This window comes from Malaya genurostris, chromosome 2 (genome assembly GCF_030247185.1).
Source record: "Malaya genurostris strain Urasoe2022 chromosome 2, Malgen_1.1, whole genome shotgun sequence".
Classification (NCBI taxonomy): Eukaryota; Metazoa; Arthropoda; class Insecta; order Diptera; family Culicidae; genus Malaya; species Malaya genurostris.
In genome coordinates, this window is record NC_080571.1 from 206,597,407 (window position 1) to 206,617,799 (window position 20,393).

A 20,393-nucleotide genomic window follows, 5' to 3' on the forward strand; every position below is an offset into this window, starting at 1 on the left:
ATAGAAGAGCATAACTGACACTCTACATTAACTGTTATTTTATATATTGTTTTATTATATATTATATTATATTGTATGACATTGTGTTATATTATATTATATTATGTTAAATTATATTACTTTGTAATCTATTATATAATTTTATATTATATTATTTTAATTACACTATGTTTCATTGTATTTACCAATATAAAACATTTTGCACGGGGGCGTAAAGGGAAGGGAGCATCAGGGCATCAGACGAATTGATGACTAGACGAGGGATTGTGGATAGCCAGTCCAAGTCACTTGAAGGAAACTTGTTTCCTTCTGAAGGTTTGAAATGAGTCTGACGCGCCCTTCTCAAACAAACCATCAGGCGGGTTCAAGCATGTATAGCGATATGTTTCATCCATGCACTGAATATTATGGTTGGAAGAGCATCTAATATTTCCGCGGAATACGAGTAAGTGACTCTACTTACATATCCTCCCAACCCTTTTTGTTCGCTTTTCGGTAACAGTTTTAGTAAGAAGGTGAATGGATGAGTCATATCGGAGCTACTGTAAGTCTACCCGGATCCACTGGCAAGTCCTTGAACTGATGGTGGCTTCACTTCACATCACATCACATTAAAAGTTAATTCGGCACAACTGGTCATTTCTTTTCCAGTTCCGGAATCACCGAAAGTGGTGATGATAAATTCCAAAAATAGAATTCACTTCGATTTCTCTGCGATGCTTGAACCGATTTTCACAAATCTTGATTTGAATTAAAGCTCATATTATCTTTGAAGCTACTGTGAAATTTCATCCGGATCCGACGTCCGGTTTCGGAGTTAGCGGGTAAAGTGTGTTCAATATTGTACATCGTCACTTAAACCGGCGAAACCAAACACGTAAAAATTATCTAAACTGGTTTCAAAACTACACAAATTGATAGCTATTATAAGTAGGTAATCAAACAAACCTATTCCGGCTATCCTGGTTCCCGGTCTCCGGTTCCGGAAGCACCGGAAATAGTGGTCATATATTCCAAAATGGATCTCACTCGCTTTTCTCAGCGATGATTAGACGGAATTTCTGAATTTCATCCGGATCCGAGTTATATCCGTCACACCGGCGAAACAAAAACCGTAAAAAATTTCTAAACTGGACTCAAAACCGTTATTCCCAATCTTAGGGTGAAATGAAAGGTCTTAAGGTCCTACCAAAAATTACTGCATATTTTCGGTTACAACAAAAATTTAAATCGCCGTTTGAAGTACAATCACAAAATCGTATAAAATCTTCAAAATTAGAATATAAACTAGTAGACTTTGTACGTCATGTTAGTTGGTGGCCGTACGAACCGACATCGATTATACCGGTTCTCGAGTTCCGGTGCTGGAAGTACATATAATAGTGAACCCACTTCGTTTTCTAATGGATGGCCTAACCGATCAGAGAACTTTTTCATGATCTATGTTATACTAGTTAATGCACAAATAATCCCTTGGTTTCTTTCAAAAATCGAAGAGGAATATTTTGAATAAAATACCACAATATTATATGTGAGAAAGGCATCATAACACCACTCGGTGGATTAAAACAGGTTTTTGTTATCTTTTAATTCACTGTAAAGACACAAAACATCTAACTTTTCAATTTGAAAAAAAAAGGTTTTTAGTGTCTTCAACAATATTTTAGATAAATACAAATTTAATTACTTTGTCGAAAACATAAACTCTCTACCTCATATATTATGGAATTAGTCATTGTTCGGACCAAGGATGGCTTTATCGTATCAAAAAACACTCTCTACCAACTCTTCACACGATTCAATCAGTGCCATCAAAGAGAGACGGATATCAGCTCAGCAACAAAAAACCGGCATGATTCATTTAAGGGCTGAGGTCAGTGTGTTTTAGGGTGTTTTAGAGGGCTATTTTCACGCTTCAAATCTGATTTACTCAGAAACGGTGACGAATATCAAAAAACCCAACTGACAATCTCTTAAAAATTTAGTTAAGATTATTCTGTGAAAATTTCAGAATGATTCATTGGCTTTAGCGGTCGAGTAAGTCTTTTTTCTGAAGAAAGAATTGCATAGCTGAAAACGCCGTCTTTCAACTTGTTCATTGAACATATCGCCTTCAAAAGCATGGATCAAAAATCTATCCTGACAATGTCTAGATAATTTAATTTATATGCGTTTAGTGCATAAAAACATTTATGTTGTCGCGATAAAAATGAAGTGAATGTTATTTTTGTGAAGGTAAGTCGATTTCTATGGCGGCGCCATTGTTTTCTGCTCCAGTTCACTAGTAACGTAACGAAACATGAAAGAGAAATAAAATCGGCTCAAAAAGGCTGCCAAACAAGCGGTAGCTTTATTGTATTTTATGTGATGTAGTCTTACTTGTAACGGAAAATATCAAAACTTTCTTGGCCACATCGAGAGTCATTTTGCACATTTGCGAGACAGCATGGAGAGAAATATAATACGCATAGCCACGTGGTTTTAACGCGATCTACTAGCCTCAGCCCTTAACATAGAATGGACACCAGTGCGAGAGCGAATTTCTCTCGATGACCTGTCTGAGCATCACGAGTTAGCACGCTGCTGTGGGGATTCTCTCTGAAGCAACACACGGTCGCTTATTCTCTATTCGCAGACCAGATTCTATATGCGTAGTTGATAATTGAATTGGTCAGATTCCGGTACAGAAAAAGATATATGTATTTGTCGGGTTCCGGATGCCGATTTTTCATTTTCAACGAGTACGGGTCGGGTTCAGGTTAAAAAATGTTGATCGGGTTTTGTTTTTTTTTGGGTTTCGGGACTTTTTTCGGATTCGGTTCGGGTACGAGTAAAGAATTTTATTTTTTTATCGGGTACGGGTCGGGTTCGGGTTATTATATGGAACCCAAAAGATACACGAAAAGTTTGGTGGAGCTGAAATCTTAATTTTTTTCCAACCCTAATGCGAGTCTGTACTGCCATAATGTTCAATTCTCTCAATATCTGGGGACACAACTAAACTTAGAGCGCTTCTATGGGCTAGTTCTGGTACTGTTTAGACAGTATTTTGTTTGGGCGATTCTTCTCTTTCAGTGCTCAATGTTTCGTTGAGATTTATTCAGCATTCAAAAAGTGGTGTAATATAGAAGCCGAACAACATTGAATATCCACGTTGAAAATTCAACGTTGCAGTTTCTGTGCAGGAAAACTATTGTTCGCAAGTCTCGTAGTTGAACTACGCCGTCCTCAGAATCAAACCCACGCGAATACTATCGTTTCTTTTCACCGGAAACCGTAACAGAGCCGAGTGACCAACTCATGAGTTACATACAGAGGTTCTTGCAATATTCCCAGTATGCATACCGATGTACAACGAAATGTACATCGAGGGGGCGAGGGTGTGAATTTCACGGGAAAAGTAATTGGCGAATACGAAATTATTGCGAAACGAAACACAACCGGCTGTAATTTTTTCCTACTGAACAGAAATTGAACTTTTGCAGTTTCTCTTTGTATTATTTACATACAGGTAATTGCGTACATAGAATTGTGGCTAGTTGGAGTCAATATTGAATTGTATCAAGTGGAGACGCGGGAGAAAATTATTATGCTTACATGGAAAATCCGTGCCTGCTCTATCACGTTTTGGGAAAATATAACAAATCTGTAATTCTACCGCCTTATGAGTACTGATAAGATATAAGGACTTCGGATCTTAAAGACGGAATCGCATGAAGGATGGCGGAGGAAAACGAAACAAGACTACATGGAAAGAAATCTTATCTTCCTAGGAAATTATGACAATTATTCACAATAACTCCTCTCCCATGAAAATCCATCATAATCGTAAAATGAGTTACCTGAGGAATATATTTCATTTGAAACTTGTAACTTAATTTTTTTGCCATTTTGAACCACTTTAATCGAATGATAATGTGATATATTGTGTGAATAATTTATGGGCTAAAAGTAGTCATTGCAATAAAAGCACTCCCAAAATTGTCAAAATCCTTGACTATCAGAAATATTAATTTCATAATTGTGTTTATCGATTCACTGACTGATAGAAAATTAACATCATATAAGTTCATGAACGGATCAAGCACGACATACATTAAAGTAATGCTTTAAATGAATACATCTGAGAGTACATTCGACCAAAAATATTAGAACATCTAATAAAAGTTAGAAGGAAATACCTTGGCTGATCATGTTGTTCAATGTTCATAAAAATAGCACAGGCTGTATTGATTGACCTATCTAGTTTTCTGTGTACATCTGTATGATTCAATCATAATCGATTTATATTTGAGCGTTGTATTTTTTTATGTATGATTAAGACGATTTTCCAAACGATAATTTGAAAAAATACATACACACATTCATACTCGTAGCTATAAACTATATAGAGAACACAAGCTTTAAGTGTCAAGAACTCTAAAAAGTGTTAGAATCACACGTAAAATAATATATCCATAATACCATTTCGTTTCATATTCGAACTCATTTCCTTCCTAACGTTTGCATTTAAAAAAATGGACAAACATTGCCGATTTTTTATGGGTTTAACTTCACCCGCACTTACGAAACTACCCATGCAGCATCAATCATAACAGATCGGCTGAAAAGTTCGTATCGTTTCTATGAGAGGGCGCCACTAGAATTAAATCCATACCATTTTCAGTTAGTACCAACCTTCAAAAGATACGCGTATAAATTTGACAGCTGTCTGATTATTAGTTTGTGAGATATTGCATTTTGAGTGAAGCTACTATTGTTATTGTGAAAAAAAATGGAAAAAAAGGAATTTCGTGTGTTGATGAAACACTACTTTTTGATGAAAAAAAGTGCCGCCGATACCAAAAAATGGTTTGATGAGTGTTATCCAGACTCTGCACCGGGCGAAGTAACAATTCGTAAGTGGTTTGCAAAATTTCGTACTGGTCATATGAGCACCGAAGACGATGAACGCAGTGGACGTCCAAAAGAGGCTGTTACCGATGAAAACGTGAAACAAATCCACAAAATGATTTTCAATGACCGTAAAGTGAAGTTGATCGAGATAGCTGACACCCTAAAGATATCAAAAGAACGTGTTGGACATATTATTCACGAATTTATGGATATGAGAAAGCTTTGTGCAAAATGGGTGCCGCGTGAGCTCACAATCGATCAAAAACTACAACGAATTGATGATTCTGAGCAGTGTTTGGAGCTGTTATATCGAAATAAAACCGATTTTTTTCGTCGATATATAACAATGGACGAAACATGGCTCCATAACTTCACTCCGGAGTCCAATCGACAGTCAGCTGAGTGGACTGCACGCGATGAACCGAACCCAAAGCGTGGAAAGACTCAACAATCGTCCGGTAAGGTTATGGCGTCTGTATTTTGGGATTCGCATGGTATAATTTTCATCGATTACCTTGAAAAGGGAAAAACCATCAACAGTGACTATTATATAGCGTTATTAGAGCGTTTTAAGGACGAAATTTCAAAAAACGGCCTCATTTGAAGAAGAAAAAAGTTTTGTTTCATCAAGACAGATGCACCGTGTCACAAGTCGATGAAAACCATGCTGAAATTGAACGAATTGAGCTTCGAATTGCTCCCTCATCCACCGTATTCTCCAGATTTGGCCCCTAGTGACTTTTTCCTGTTCTCAGACCTCAAGAGAATGCTCGCTGGTAAAAAATTTAGAAGCAATGAAGAGGTAATCGCTGAAACTGAGGCCTATTTTGAGGCAAAGGACAAATCGTACTACAAAAATGGTATCGAAAAGTCGGAAGATCGCTATAATCGCTGTATCGCCTCTGATGGCAATTATGTTGAATAATAAAAACGAATTTTGGCAAAAAAATGTGTGTTTCTATTAAACGATACGAACTTTTCAGCCGAACTGTTAATAATTCACGAATCAGCACACAAAAATTGACAGCTCTATCAGTCGAACTCTAACCGTGATGGCATAAACAGTGAAGCAACTCCGTTCAGAACGAACATCGTGCGGCAATTTGTGGACGTCGGATACGCCCGTTTTGGCATCTACAATATCTTGGCACTATTAGACAACAATCAGAGCTCGGTTCCGGACGGCCGACGACCCTGAGTGACAAGCAGCTTCAAAGGAAGCTGAAGAGGAAGACCAAGGAAAAAGTTGCTACATCGCTGCGTGTGCTTGGCCGGGAGGTCGATGCAACCGGCCAAACAGCGAATTAGTACCTGGCGAACAGGAACATGCATGTCTGGAAGCAGAAGTCACGTCCAGTGGTTTCAAAGCTGCAGGCAATGACGCAGCGGCAGCGCCTGAATAAGATGGTCAGCTCGATTTATCCGGCGAATCGCAATGAGGCGGTAGTAATGGACGACGAGACCTATCTATCCCTGAATGACTACGACTGGGAAAGCACTTCACATTTTACTTCCCCCTCGAAGGAAGTAAACTCCGAGGTGAAGCTCATTTCGTAAATCAAGTTTCCCAAGAAGGTGCTGCTGTGGCTGACAATTAGAAAATGTTGGAGCCGCTCTGCTTTCGCTCCGGACTTGCTGTAAACAGGGAAATTCATAGTATGAAATGTCTGCCGGAAGTTGCGTCGTTCATCATAAAATACCAAAAGAGTGAAAACACGGTGTTCTGGCGGGATCTGGTGTCTGCCCACTACTCGAATCGACTGTCGGGAGTGGTACCCAAGTCAGCGAACCCGTCCAAAGTTCCACAGCTGCATTCCATCGAGAATTTCTGGGCCAACCTCTAGCGTAAGATCTACTCCAACCATTTTTTCGCGAAAACTGTGGAGGAAGTGATTACTTTCCATGGAAATAATTATGAAAAGCAATTTTTTTATCACCATCTGGAAAAAGTGCATTTTTTTTAATGCAAGCGTTGTTGTAATACATAACGCCTGAATTTATACTGGAAGAAAGACCACGATAAAAGAAATACTCTTGAAGTGATATCCGATGTGAAGAACGGTACGCATTAATTACAATAATGCATGATCCGAAAACTTTTATCCATGGTGTGTCGAAATAGGATGAAAATACACTCATTTTCGGAAATCATGACTCATTTTACTCATTCTTAGAATCAGAATTCTATCCGTGAAGGGATCGCATCAATGGTAAAGCAGTGTACAAAAATGACTGATAACAAAGGACAACGAGAACAGGGATACAAGACGAATTAATCATCAACCGACACGGCTACGTTTGAAGAAATCTTTTTGAAATCTTTTGGAACGTAAGGACAATGTTGCAACCTGCGCGAGCTAGCCTACTGGCTCGAGGGGTGCAGAAAAAGGCGGGTGGGTAATGTCAGAGACATAACTGGATGTCGTGAATACGAAAACAACTGACATGTTCCTTAGCACTTCCGAATATCAATTAATTGATCAATTGTATGAATTATGCAAGCATTCCCCTTTTCCACATTTTTCGAAAAAACAAAAATGGCTTCACTTGATCTAGATTACTGTGAATTCCACACAGCGAAAAGTGTACAATTCAAATCAAACAGTTCTAGATTTGCACTAAACTGAGGATATTTCCCTTCGAACTTTTAGAGCCATTAGAACGGCTGATTTTGTGTAATGCTCTCCACCGTTGCTTTTTCACGAATGGCAGCTGTGACGTAATCGCTCTTGTCGGAAGCGAAACTAGCTTTGCAAACGACACAAAATACATCTGCTCACAGTGACGATAGAATCCAAACTGATCCAATTTTTGTTGAGAGGCTTGTTTTTACCTGATTTCGTTTGTAGCTTTTTCACTAATGGGCGGTCCTAACGGCTATAAAAATAGCCGCATATAGAATTTGAATTTCGATATTTCATTTCGGATTTGCATTTCATTGAAAGAAACTATCCGGATGCTGTACGGGATTCATTCCTGCCTTTCAGAAGGACCAAATTGTGGAACTCATTATTCATTATATTAAACACTGTTCGGAACATTTTCTCGAACGATTTGTTGTACAGCAGCAGATATTTTGTTCTCTTCCTCAGAACGCGTTCTTATTGGCTGGTGTTGACATGGGTCAAATGAGACTGGTTTTTCAATAGTGTACTTTTGAAATACTTCAATGCTTTTTCTTTACACGTTTAAGTTGAAAAATTTCGATTCTATTGGTAGTTAGATTATATAATTCCTTTTACAGATCACTGAGCTGTGAGCTTTGAAAATACGAGAAAGGCAAACGCGCCTTATAAATTATCCTCTTTGATACTCGTTTATACCAAACATTTCAGAAAAGTTTAATTTTGAATTGTTTGAGATTATGTCACGCAACTGAATATTTTATCATAAAATTGTGATCATATTTCCGATGGCATGTAGATACAACAAGAGATATTCACGATCAAAAACTTATCATTCTCTCAGAGGGTAAATTTTGAAAAGGCACCCCATATGTAGTAAAGTAAGTCGTATTCACGACAAAAATTAACGATTAAACAGTATCACAGAAAAGCTTAAGTCAAAAATGCCTAGTACCTCTTTTATAGCGAAGCGAAAATTCAAAACGAATACTTCCATTTTAATCCTATTCTTTGGTCCAACACGTTGGGCATACTCACAAAAAAGTTATAAATATTACAGGAAACGTAATTCCACATACTATGCTATTCGTAAAAGCCTAACTTGTCCAATGACGGAAAATTTCATTCCTAATAAATTTAGGTCGTATTTGAATAAATTTTACAAGCTCCGACTGTAATTCGAACTCTGCTAGTAAATTCATATGTACGAATTAACAGATGTACTTTGTGATCTAATGATTCTCGGTTCAAGACGTGGTTTTAGTTATTTCGAATTTTTTGTTCCTGCCTTTATGGTATAGAAAGGTTATGTAATCACTACGAAAATCGACTTTTTAACCATGGCCCGAAGGGAAGGCCGGGTGTCATAGCATTCAAGACAGCTCGTCGAGGATTCAAAATGTCTGTATGTGTGTGTACGTGTGTGCGTTTATGTGTGTATATATGTAAGTGAAATTTCTGTGCACTCACTTTACTCTGAGATGCTTTAATCGATTTTCTTAGATTGCGATAAATGGTTTTGTTGTCCCATACAAAATTCCTCACTTTTATTTAAATATGACTTTCAGCTCGGGAATTACAGAGTGAGAGTGCAAAAAAAAAATGAAAATATGTGCACTAACTTTCCTCAGAGATCGCTGAGCCGATTTTCACAAAGTTAGGGTTAAATAGAAGACCTTAAGAAGAACCAAAATCGACTTCCGGTTCTGGCATTAAATGGTGATTAGTGAAAATATCGATTGAAAGGTTGTTTTTCATAAATGACCATGGTAATAATCTCATTTCAGTTAATATAAAAATAGCGGTCAAATACTCAAAAACGGAAATAAAAAAAGTGTACATAAACTAAGACTCAACTAAAAGGTCTTAAAACATTTTGAATACGTTCTAAATTTTATCTGGATCCGACTTCCGGTTCCATGTGATGATTGTTTCAAATTTCATACCGTAATTCAAAGTGACGATGCAAAGAACCTAAGAACTCTTCAGGACTGTGCTAAAAAACTTACTTTTGCCATACCGGTTTCCAGTTTTCAGTTCAGAAAGTACCGAAAATTATAGTCTAATATTCCCAAACGAAGCTAACTCCGATTTCGCAGATATCTCCATGAACTTATATGGAAAGTATTAAAATGTCATATCTCAAAATTCTCCAGAATTTAATCCAGAATCGACTTCCAGTTCCGAAATTTCAAGGTGACGGGAACTTTAACTTTCAAACGATCAACTAAAGCAACGATTCAAAAGACGTAAAAAATATGTTCAGAATTGAATTAAAAACTTATCAAATTTATGAATCATTCAAGTTAATAACCATTAGGATTGCAATAAAAACCTTCATTTTGATTGTTCAAGTGATTTATTTCAACAAAACTTTTAAGTTTATTTATGACGTGCGGATATTAAATGAATCGAGCTTTATTCCAATTATTGCTCATTACTTCGGAGAACGAGCAATTAAATGTTTCATTGCTGGATTGAAGAACCTATTTGGTACCGTGTTCGGTACCGGTAATTCTATAATCGAAGAGGAGTTCCTATTGACTATCTCGTCACTCTCAATAGTTATAGGCCTCGGTGTACCAGGTTCCGTAGTGAGTTCCTTGGTCTGCGCCAAACATACTATAGTCAGTTGCTGCACTATCACCTCGAGACTTCGATCGAATAACCGCTCTCCTTGCGTCATACATTCAACGTAAGTTGAGCGAATTGCGTCCAGATCTTTCACGAGAATTTCTTTAGCTTCCTCGAGCGCCCCTTGAATCTCATTCGGGCTGATGTTCAAATCGGATAGTTTTTTGTTCAAGTTTTCTATGATCTTCTCCGGGGAATAAAATACGTTATTTCCACGAAATACATCTAGAAGACGTATCTCGGCGATTAACGCTTCCTGCATTCCGAGTTTCCGGTAGTATTCGGAACTTAGCTTCTCGAAGGATTCATCAGCGTTATTGATACAGTTGGTAAATCCCACACCGACCAAGTTCATGTTCATATCAAGGGTGGTATTCAGGAAGCTTACACAATTTGAGTCTACTGATTCTTGCTGACTTGTGATTTGAGAGTGCAACTCACTCTCCTTCTCGATGGCGTTCAACACGTAGTTTTCCTTGACTAGAATTATTTCATCGTGGAACTTAATGACGATGCTCAGAGAATCGTTGCGAACCTTAGCTAGTTGAGTTTCTCCTGTTTCCAGAAAACTCATGTATTGGGGGGAAATCTCCTTAAACTTGTTGATGACTTCTTTTGATGGTTGCCTCTGGGCGATCGCTACACCAAACAGAGCTACTAAAATTCCGAGATTCTTCATTTCAAACACGTGATTCTTGAAGTTATTGAGTGAAGATTTAGATTTCAACTGAATGCGGGTTTAATAATTTCTCTCATTTATATATGTTTATCCTGAAAGCCCAGCATCAAATGGAAATATCGTGTTTCAGATAGCATTGCCGGATTTTAAAACCCGAACAAAAGAGATTGTCAACATTTCAATAAAGTACTTCTGAAAATTAGCATACTGCACCAAAGAACGTATATCGTTCTTGCACTTCAATATTCGATGCATGTTTACCTGGCACCGCGTCAGTTCTATGCAACATATTTGCCTTCTTTTTGTTGACTCGCGAATTCTTTTGAACTGTTTGATTTCGATATTGTTGAATTGGAGGTTCCCGTAACGAATGGATCAAACACGCATGAGAAAAGTTCAACTTCGTGAGTAATTGAGGGGTTGATGAACTATATGTAAACTGGTCATTGTTTTAAATTGGTCGTGGAATACCCATGAAACTACATTCTTCATTTCAGTAATGGAGTTAATTGCTTTTCTTCATATTACGATGATGTTATTACGAACAATAAAGTGAAGCAACATTATTGAACTAAGCGGAACTAAGCAGCTACTTTTCACCTAACTTTGGAGTTCCGTTCAGTAATCTCATTCTAGGTAAAATGTCTCAAAATAGTTTCCACAAGTCACTTGTAAAAATATTCTGTAAGAAAAGTTAAGGGAACGGAGGTGTTTTGGCCACTCTATTATTTTTTAGTCTGACGTGCCACTTCTCTTTTCCGACTACATGACTACATCAAGAATAATGCTGTCAAAAATTTTGTAAGACACTGAAAATTGTTCGTCAAAAAGATTCCGAACAGAGAAATCAAATGAACTAGCGTTCGATGATTCAAAACTTTTCGTCGCAAAAAATTAATTCAACTACAAACGGCTCAGACTATTTTCATCAGAAATGAAGGGTCAGTGACTTTTGGTTCTGTTTAAGTTGTTGTACAAAACCCGGATTTAAGTCTATTGCAATTCCTTTCAAAATTTCAGGTGCTTGGGTCTAGGTAACAAGAGATTTTTTTGGCAATGGTTTTATCCTTTTATTGTCGATCGCGAAAATACGAGTTTCTCCCCATTCACTTAAATTTTTTAAAGGGGTCATGGGAGAGTTGGCATCACTGGAAGTACGATTCGGTGCCTAAGTGTTGTTTTCAAGAAAGTCTAATTTCAATGTATATCAAACAACTTATAGTGAAGTAATTGGTCGAAACAGTTATTTTATGTGGTAGTGCGGCCGTGGAAAGTGTGTGTTGATTAGTGAAAAGCGTTGGAAGTTTTTTTTATTGAATCTAACATTAAATATATTTTATTTTATTTTTTTTAGTTGTAGTGTGTCAGATATTTCACATTTTTATTAATGTGAAATTTGAAATATTTCTCCTTACTAAAAATCGGGCAAGACTAAACTCCATCGATTTTTCGGGGAACGAATTGATTGCGATCCTCCCGACAGCCGGCTGTCCGGAGTTTTTCGAGTTTCGAAATAAATAGGCGGCACATGTTATTACCACACGCGATAAAATTGCAACGTATTCTCGGTAGCCGGCTACCCAGAGCAATAAACACATGATAATATTATTCGAAACTTTACTAACAAACACCCCCTTCCTGTGATGTATGGAAAGATGCAAAGGATTCCTCGGTTTCTAGTAACAACATGCATTGAACTAATAATCCTTCCTTTCCAAGTAGATCTGCTTTCGGACATGTTCGGCATCGATATTAATTAGCATACAGGGATCAATGCAGCGTACACAATGTGAAACTACGTGCTACTCCCAAGCAAGTTGTTTCAGAAAAACATTTTGCTAGCTTAATTGGTTCTGATCAATGACGGAGTAGCAACACACGGGTGGTCTCTAATGCTTAAATTTGCTTAAGGGGTAAGACCAGCGTTCTGAGAATCATATGCTCTACAATTTAATGTAGGTAAGAATGATTAGAAATATCTGGTAGACAGTGATGGCATTTCACTAGAGTGACACACCATCGAGTAAGTTCCATTTCAACACAGGGGAGGCCGTTAACGAACATCGCACAAAAAGGAAAGCGCACTTCTTCTCAGTGTCGAATAGACAAAATTTGAGTGTGTGTGTGTGTACTTGTGGTTAAAGAAGTTGGTGCGAGGGAAACACATTCTCTTCGCATTAATCGCTCTCACGCGCTCTCGCCTAAACACATCCAAGTGACCACTGGTGCGTGCTGGTGAGCGAACACTTTTGTGATTTAATTTTTCAATTTATAGAAGGTAACGATGGCCTTGCAATGACAATCTTTTCGCAGCAAAGAAAACTATATTTCACTAAATAAACTGTATTTTTTCTGAATATGCGTGCGGTACGCTTCTTTTATGCGAACCGTACACCAGAGTGCTCACTGCATGGACATGTCTTTGTCGATTTAAATTTTCTTGAGAAAACGATTTAGCTTTGAGAAACGATTCGATACTGGAACCGGAATCCGAAAATCGGTTTAGCCGAAGTCAGATATTTTCACTTTGGTAGTTTTATAGTTTACATTTGTTTCAAAATGTTTGAAAATCAGTGTAGACATCTTTGAGAAATCGTAGTGCGAATTAAATCCTGAATACCACTAAAACTGAAATAAGTTTACGTCTATTTACACCGAGTTTTGCATAAAGCAGTTTAATTTGAACTGCTATGCACTGATGAATCAAAGACGAAACGTAAACATATCAAAATCGGTTATGTGCCCTAGCACAAAATTAGGCTAACCCCTGAATGACCAAACCTGCATCGGCCAGAAAAAGTCGAAAACACGTTTTCGTTCGGCACGTCAGTATTGACATTGTATTTCGATGCAAAGAAAAAATGTTTTCTGCAAATAGCAGAAACTTTACGTCTGCTTAGCGGTTCAAATTGAACTGACGAATTTTGCATAAAGCAGTTCAATTTGAACTGCTATGCACTGATGAGTCAAAGACGAAACGTAAACATATCTAGTTTAATGATTATCGACTATCCAAATCTGCAAACCCGATAAACCCGATTAATGTATGTGGAATGGACATTTTTAAACTAATCACCATGTATCCCCTAAACCGGAAGTTAGATCTGACTGAAAAGCAAGATGTTTTATAGGATCTTGAAACTTTTCTTTTGAATCTTAGATCGGTTCAGCCATCTACGAGAAAAATTAGTTACACAATTTTAATTTCGTTTCACATATCATCCTGTAGTTCCGGAACCAGAGGTCGGAACCAAACATAATTAAGGAACCTTGTTTGGGAGCATACGACTTTTTATATGAATCTGAATTTGTAGAAAACGGTTGAGTCATCTCCGAAAAAAATGAGTGAAATTATTTGTCACACACGCATTTGCTGATCTCGACGAACTGATTCGAATGGTATATGGGTGTTATGCTCTTCCAGCATTTATTGCTGTAAGTAGTTAAAATCAATTTAATTATGAAATTGATTTCAACTCAAAAATGTTGCCATCATTTGGTTTACATATGCCATATTCGAGCGATTATGTTGCCAAAAACGAACCGTGCTAAAATCGGTTCGAGGCAAAATGTCATGAAAAAGGTTGCTGTACACAGTCTTTTTGGTACATAGAAACAATTGTATGTAACAGTATAAAAAATCGTTTTTCATTTGGCTCCGAAACAGCGCTTTATCATCAAACGCGTAAAACTCCTACTACTGGAATAAGGCGAAAAGTCGTTTACACAAAAATATCGATATCTCCGTTAAAAATTTAACGAATTTTGACAATCTATGGCTTGTTGGATAGCAATTACCGTGCGAAATCTAAGTCTAAAAACATATTCTGTTTTCACAGTTAGTTGTGGCAGATATTGTCAAAAAACTGTAAATTTTGACATAAAACTCAAAAAGTAAACATCCTATCTCAAAACCATTCAATAGCGTTCTGGGTGACAGGGAGACCTTTCATTTGCAACTAGTTTGATTAAAATCGGTTCAGCCATCTCTGAGATCTCGACCTTTTAGTTGACAACACACATACAAACCCACACGGATATTTGCTCAGTTAGTCGAGCTGAATCGATTGGTATGTGACATTCGGCCCTCAGGGCCTTGAAAAATGTTTCTAAAGTTTGAGCGAATTCTATATCTATTTTTTATATATATAGGAAAAGGTAAAACTAAGCCACTTTGATATATCATTTTTTTGTAATAGTCTCTCTATAGACATAATACTCCACTCTGGATTCAGCAGTGAGCTCCGTTTTAAAATATTATTTTATAGATTTATAACAATTCTTAAGGCAAAAGGTCACAATGGGAGAATCGAAAATGTTGGTTCCCAATTGCAATTAATTGATTACGCAAATAATTTCATCTTCCTTTTTTGTTCTTCTTTTTCCTGCTTTTCTTCTATATCGATATTTTAAGAAGCATAATGCATCATCGCTGTGGGGCATAATGTATTTTGTTGTGGGGCATTTTATACGACTGCTGGGGCATTATGTCCAAGGCAAATGAAAAATCTAAGAATGTGGTCGTTTTTAAAAATGTATTTTTATCAACCAATTTACATCACTTCTTCCAGAATTCTTAAAATTATGTCTCTCAGTCGTATTGCAATGAAATACCTACGTTCTCGAAGAAAATATATTAATACATTTAGAAATATCTCAATATTACCTTAAGGGGGCATATTATAACACTCTGCTCTATACAGCCTCATGAATCTTTGCGTACTTAGCACTTATTTCAATTTCTAACGGAGGGCAATTGGCAAATCAAAAGAACAGCTTGGTTTGTCAAAGCACCCATCAATACAACAAATGTCCAGAGAAAAATTTATATAATCAATTGAAAATGTTCTCCACTTATTAAGTGCAAGGATCGTGTCTCACGCTCAACAACCTGAAACCCATCAAATAACAAATTACAAATGATTTTATTTCATCCGAGAATAAAACTTCATCATTGTGCAGCAAGCAATCCTGGCCTTGTGGGATTGGGAATGTGGTGACCGTTGCGCAAAACATTGAAGTCACGTTTGTCTAGAAGCTAATGAAAATGGTGTAAATCTCTGATTGTCCGCCAGGTCACATTTCCCTTCGCTTCAGATTTATCCTTCAGAATCAAGCTTCCTTGTTCGTTACGTTATATAAATATTATGACCACGCTCAGTAGCAATGGAATCTCTAGGAATGTTGACTTATTGCGCAAATTGACTGTCACGTGGCTGAAATTATTCTCATTTGAAACGATGGATTCTCTCCACATAACAAATTTTAATCATTACCGCAGAGGTTGTCTTTAGAATCTGCACTTTTACATTGCACTTCTACTAGTTTTGTAGTTTTGTCCACAAATTAAACGAAATATAACCGACATTACATTTTCCACGAGCTGGCAGCAAGTATTAACCACTACAAAAAATCAATATGAAATGGAATGACTATCTATTTCAAACTGTACGACCCGTTGCTAAACCTGATATTGGTTGTGACTCGAGCCTCTTCAGTGGCTAATCTCCTAAGTCATTTTTTTTTTCTCTAGCATGATCATTCATACGACGAGAAATCCCTCCTTACCGATTTATGCAATCAGTTTCCATGGCATATGGACGTAGGTACAAAGAGTGCCATTTACTTATGAACACCCAGTCACCGGACCGGAATATAAGGACACCAGATGCCCGCACTGGACAGACACACGACAAATGATAAAAAACTCTAGCGTAAATTAAATTTTATTATTTCATTTTCCCATTTTCTAGTTTTCCCATGCGGATAATAACGACCAACACTCGCCAACCTGTTGATATCCAGTAGCTGCCCATTAACAACGTCATGCCTCATCCTTGCGCCGGTGATACCTATGTACAAAACAACACAACACACCCACCTGGCCACCTGAGTGCTTGAACTTCTGCGAGCGATGTGACGCCCTCTGGACTGGGGAGGACTGTGTTTTCCACTGGACACTAATGTATTACCAACTTGTGGGAATTGCCGATTGGACAGCGATCATCAGATAGTGAGGAGTAAATTGGTTTAGCAGAAAAAAATGGCATTGTCACTGCTTCAAGATGGACAGTCTTAGGAAATCCATCTCTGAAAGTATTGGAAATATGTAATCTGAGTGACTAGAATAACACTACAAGTTTTTGGAATATGACGTCCAATATTTTCAATGAGCGCATTTTTGAAATACCTAATTATATTGCTGTTTTGCCCTATTTCCTGAAAAAATCTCCACAATAAACGTTTACATTCCATAGCTTCTATTCGTAAATTCGGAAATGAGTGATGCAGGAAATCATTTCTGTTATAATCAGCAAAAGTGCACGGAGGAGCGAGTAAATAGCGAAATTAAGAAATTTTGCCTAATATGAGTAAAAAAAGAAAAAGATGCCTTCAAACGGTTTAACTTAAGTTATACACTGACAATTTTTTTAGTAATTTGATTTTCTAGCATTGATAATAGTATATCATAAGAATTTCTCTTATCTGATTCTAATGCAGTTTATTCAATTGTACTCCATTTGAAAACCGGCGGGAGATCAAAGATCATGTCATGTCTTATCTTGATCATATGTGATTTTCCTCCACCAACATCAAAGCTTATCGAATCATCCAATGATTGAACTTACATAAATCAAGAATCATTTTAGCTCAAAATAACTACCCATTGTATGACGGAAGATCAGTACCGATATTGATCGATGTGATTTAAAATACACTGATCAACTGATCATGAAAAGATTCTCCGGCAGTGATCTCATTTTGATGAGGTTTTGGTCTTTATTTTCTCAGCCCTGTATGCTACACTAAGGAAATATTAATCTTTACCTAAAACAATAATATATCTGTGTACCCCTAGGAGGAATAAAACAGATGATTTAAATGTTTCATCAATTCCAACCAAATACTTTTGTTAATTTATAAGTAAAAATTTCTGAAGTGAACACCCCCCCCCCCCCCCCCTTTTTCACGAGGTAACCGATTTTACAATAAGTGTTATTGTTTTGTAGTATTAGTATCTAAGAACATGTTCGTGAAATATTTCGTCGATATTCGTATTTTTCATACTATTTTTAGTTACATTAACATTTATATACCTTTTCATTGTAATGCTTCCTGAAACTCAAGTTTTCTTTCGAATTATACGAAACTTTGCAAATGGATAAACAACTATTTTTGGCATAGAATGAAGAAGAAATTGTTTAAAAATGTTCAATTTTACTAAAATTTCTGCTTAAACTTTCCAAAGAAATCGATATTAAAGTACCTTCTTCACGCGATTTTTGTCTCTGTTAAATACTAAAATGTTGCATATATTATTGGTTTTCATAATCAACAACAAAAAATTTGTGCTCAAATAGGGTTTTTGAAATATTTGATTTTTTGTATACGCGCGCTGTATGCAAAGTGCACCGAGCGAGGGAATCGGTATGATGCGGCAGGGTTCGGTAGGGTGCGATGTCGTCGGTGTGATTGAAGCGAGCTGCGACAGGTTTGGACAAGTAACCATTTTATCATTTCTCATATAGAAAATGCAATCACTGTGAAAACCATCTTTTGATCCGATTCCCGGATGGTACAGTGTCATATTCCATTCGAATCAGTTCGTCGAGATAGCAAAGTGTCTGTGAGTGTGTATGAGTGTGATCGCCTTAATTTTTTTTTAGCTTAGTGGTTTCTCTCTACTGGATTTTTTCTTAGCCTATGGACAGACGCCGTCAATTTTCTCGAATTTTCCGTTACTGTGCAACTACTTTTAATCGTGCAATGGTTTCCCCGCGATTTGGGACCTCAACGCATTTTCAATAAGATTGGCATCTGTAAACTGAGAGTGTCAATCCATTGTCGTAACGATTTTTACCTCTCTGCATGTCTTCACTAGGCTACACCGATTTTTATTTTCGTTTTTCGATGTGACATTGCTATAGTTGCGGTAAACGCAAACTTATGTCGTTTTCGCTTGATGTCAAACCTAACCCAGTTTCCACTCTAACTGCTGTCGAACCGTTTGTTAGAAGCCAGTTTTGAACCTAGTTTTAACGTTGTTGAACTGAAAATCGAATCAGTTTCGAACCTAGTTTTCGCAAATATTTTTATATACATGGTTGCAAAAAAAGGCGGGTAGGTAATGTCAGAAACATAACTGGATGTCGTGAATACGGAAACAACTGACATGTTCCTTAACACTTCCGAATAACAATTAGTTGATCAATTGTATGAACTATGCAAGCATTCCCCTTTTCCACATTTTTCGAAAAAACAAATAAGGCTTCACTTGATCTAGATTACTGTGAATTTCACACAGCGAAAAGTGCACAATTCAAATCAAACAGTTCTAGATTTGCACTAAATTGAGGATATTTCCCTTCGATCTTTTAGAGCCATTAGAACGGCTGATTTTGTGTAATGCTCTCCACCGTTGCTTTTTCACCAATGGCAGATGTAACGTAATCGCTCTTGTCGAAAGCGAAACTAGCTTTGCAAACGACACAAAATACATCTGCTCACAGTGACGATAGAATCCAAACTGATCCAATTTTTGTTGAGAGGCTTGTTTTTACCTGATTTCGTTTGTAGCTTTTTCACTAATGGGTGGTCCTAACGGCTATAAAAATAGTCGCATACAGAATTTTAATGTCGATTATTTCATTTCGGATTTGCATAATTTATTGAAAGAAACTATCCGGATGCTGTACGTGATTCATTCCTGCCTTTCAGAAGGATCCAATTGTGGAACTCACTACGATATTAAACACTGTTCGGAACATTTTCTCGAACGATTTGTTGTACAGCAGCAGATATTTTGTTCTCTTCCTCAGAACGCGTTCTGATTGGCTGGTGTTGACATGGGTCAAATAAGACAGGATTTTCAATAGTGTAATATTGAAATACTTCAATGCTTTTTCTTTACACGTTTAAGTTGAAAAATTTCGATTCTATTGGTAGTTAGATTATATAAATCCTTTCACAGATCACTGAGCTATGAGCTTTAAAAATACGAGAAAGGCAAACGCGCCTTATGAATTATCCTCTTTGATACTCGTTTATACCAAACATTTCAGAAAAGTTTAATTTTGAATTGTTTGAGATTATGTCACACAACTGAATATTTTATCATAAAATTGTGATCATATTTCCGATGGCATGTAGCAAAAATTATGTTGATTCGTTAGATACAACAAGAGATATTCACGATCAAAAACTTATCACTCTCTCAAAGGGTAAATTTTGAAAAGGCACCCCATAGTAAAGTAAGTCGTATTCACGACAAAACGAATGAAAACCTTTGAACTAGCTATACAACTCTTGTCGGTTACCAGTTCTCGTTTCCGGAAGTCTCGGAAATGGTGGTCAAAAACTCTAAAACGGAACTCACTTCATTTTCTCAGAGATACCATAACCGGATTTCGTAAACTTTGGCTCAAAATAAGGCTGTGGCGGTCAATGTTAAATTTCATTCATATCCGACTTCCGGTTCAAGAATTATAGGTCGATGTGTGTTTAAAATCTCAAACCGTCATTTAGAGCGACGAAGCAAGAAAAATGGAATGGAAAATTCT

General features: G+C 37.0%; 2 protein-coding genes across 3 annotated transcripts in view; both read right to left on the bottom strand.

The window, feature by feature from the left end:
- LOC131427241 (uncharacterized) overlaps positions 1-20,393 on the bottom strand; it is a 217,195-nt gene that overhangs the window by 161,376 nt on the left and 35,426 nt on the right. The window lies entirely within an intron of this gene.
- Positions 9,871-10,871, bottom strand: LOC131427243 (uncharacterized). The gene has a single exon (XM_058590255.1). The coding sequence runs from the start codon at positions 10,831-10,833 to the stop codon at positions 9,958-9,960; it is 876 nt and encodes a 291-aa protein (XP_058446238.1). The 5' UTR covers positions 10,834-10,871; the 3' UTR covers positions 9,871-9,957.

Excerpts from the sequence above, each read along its gene's own strand:
- LOC131427243 (XM_058590255.1), bottom strand. The coding sequence starts at position 10,833 with ATGAAGAATCTCGGAATTTTAGTAGCTCTGTTTGGTGTAGCGATCGCC.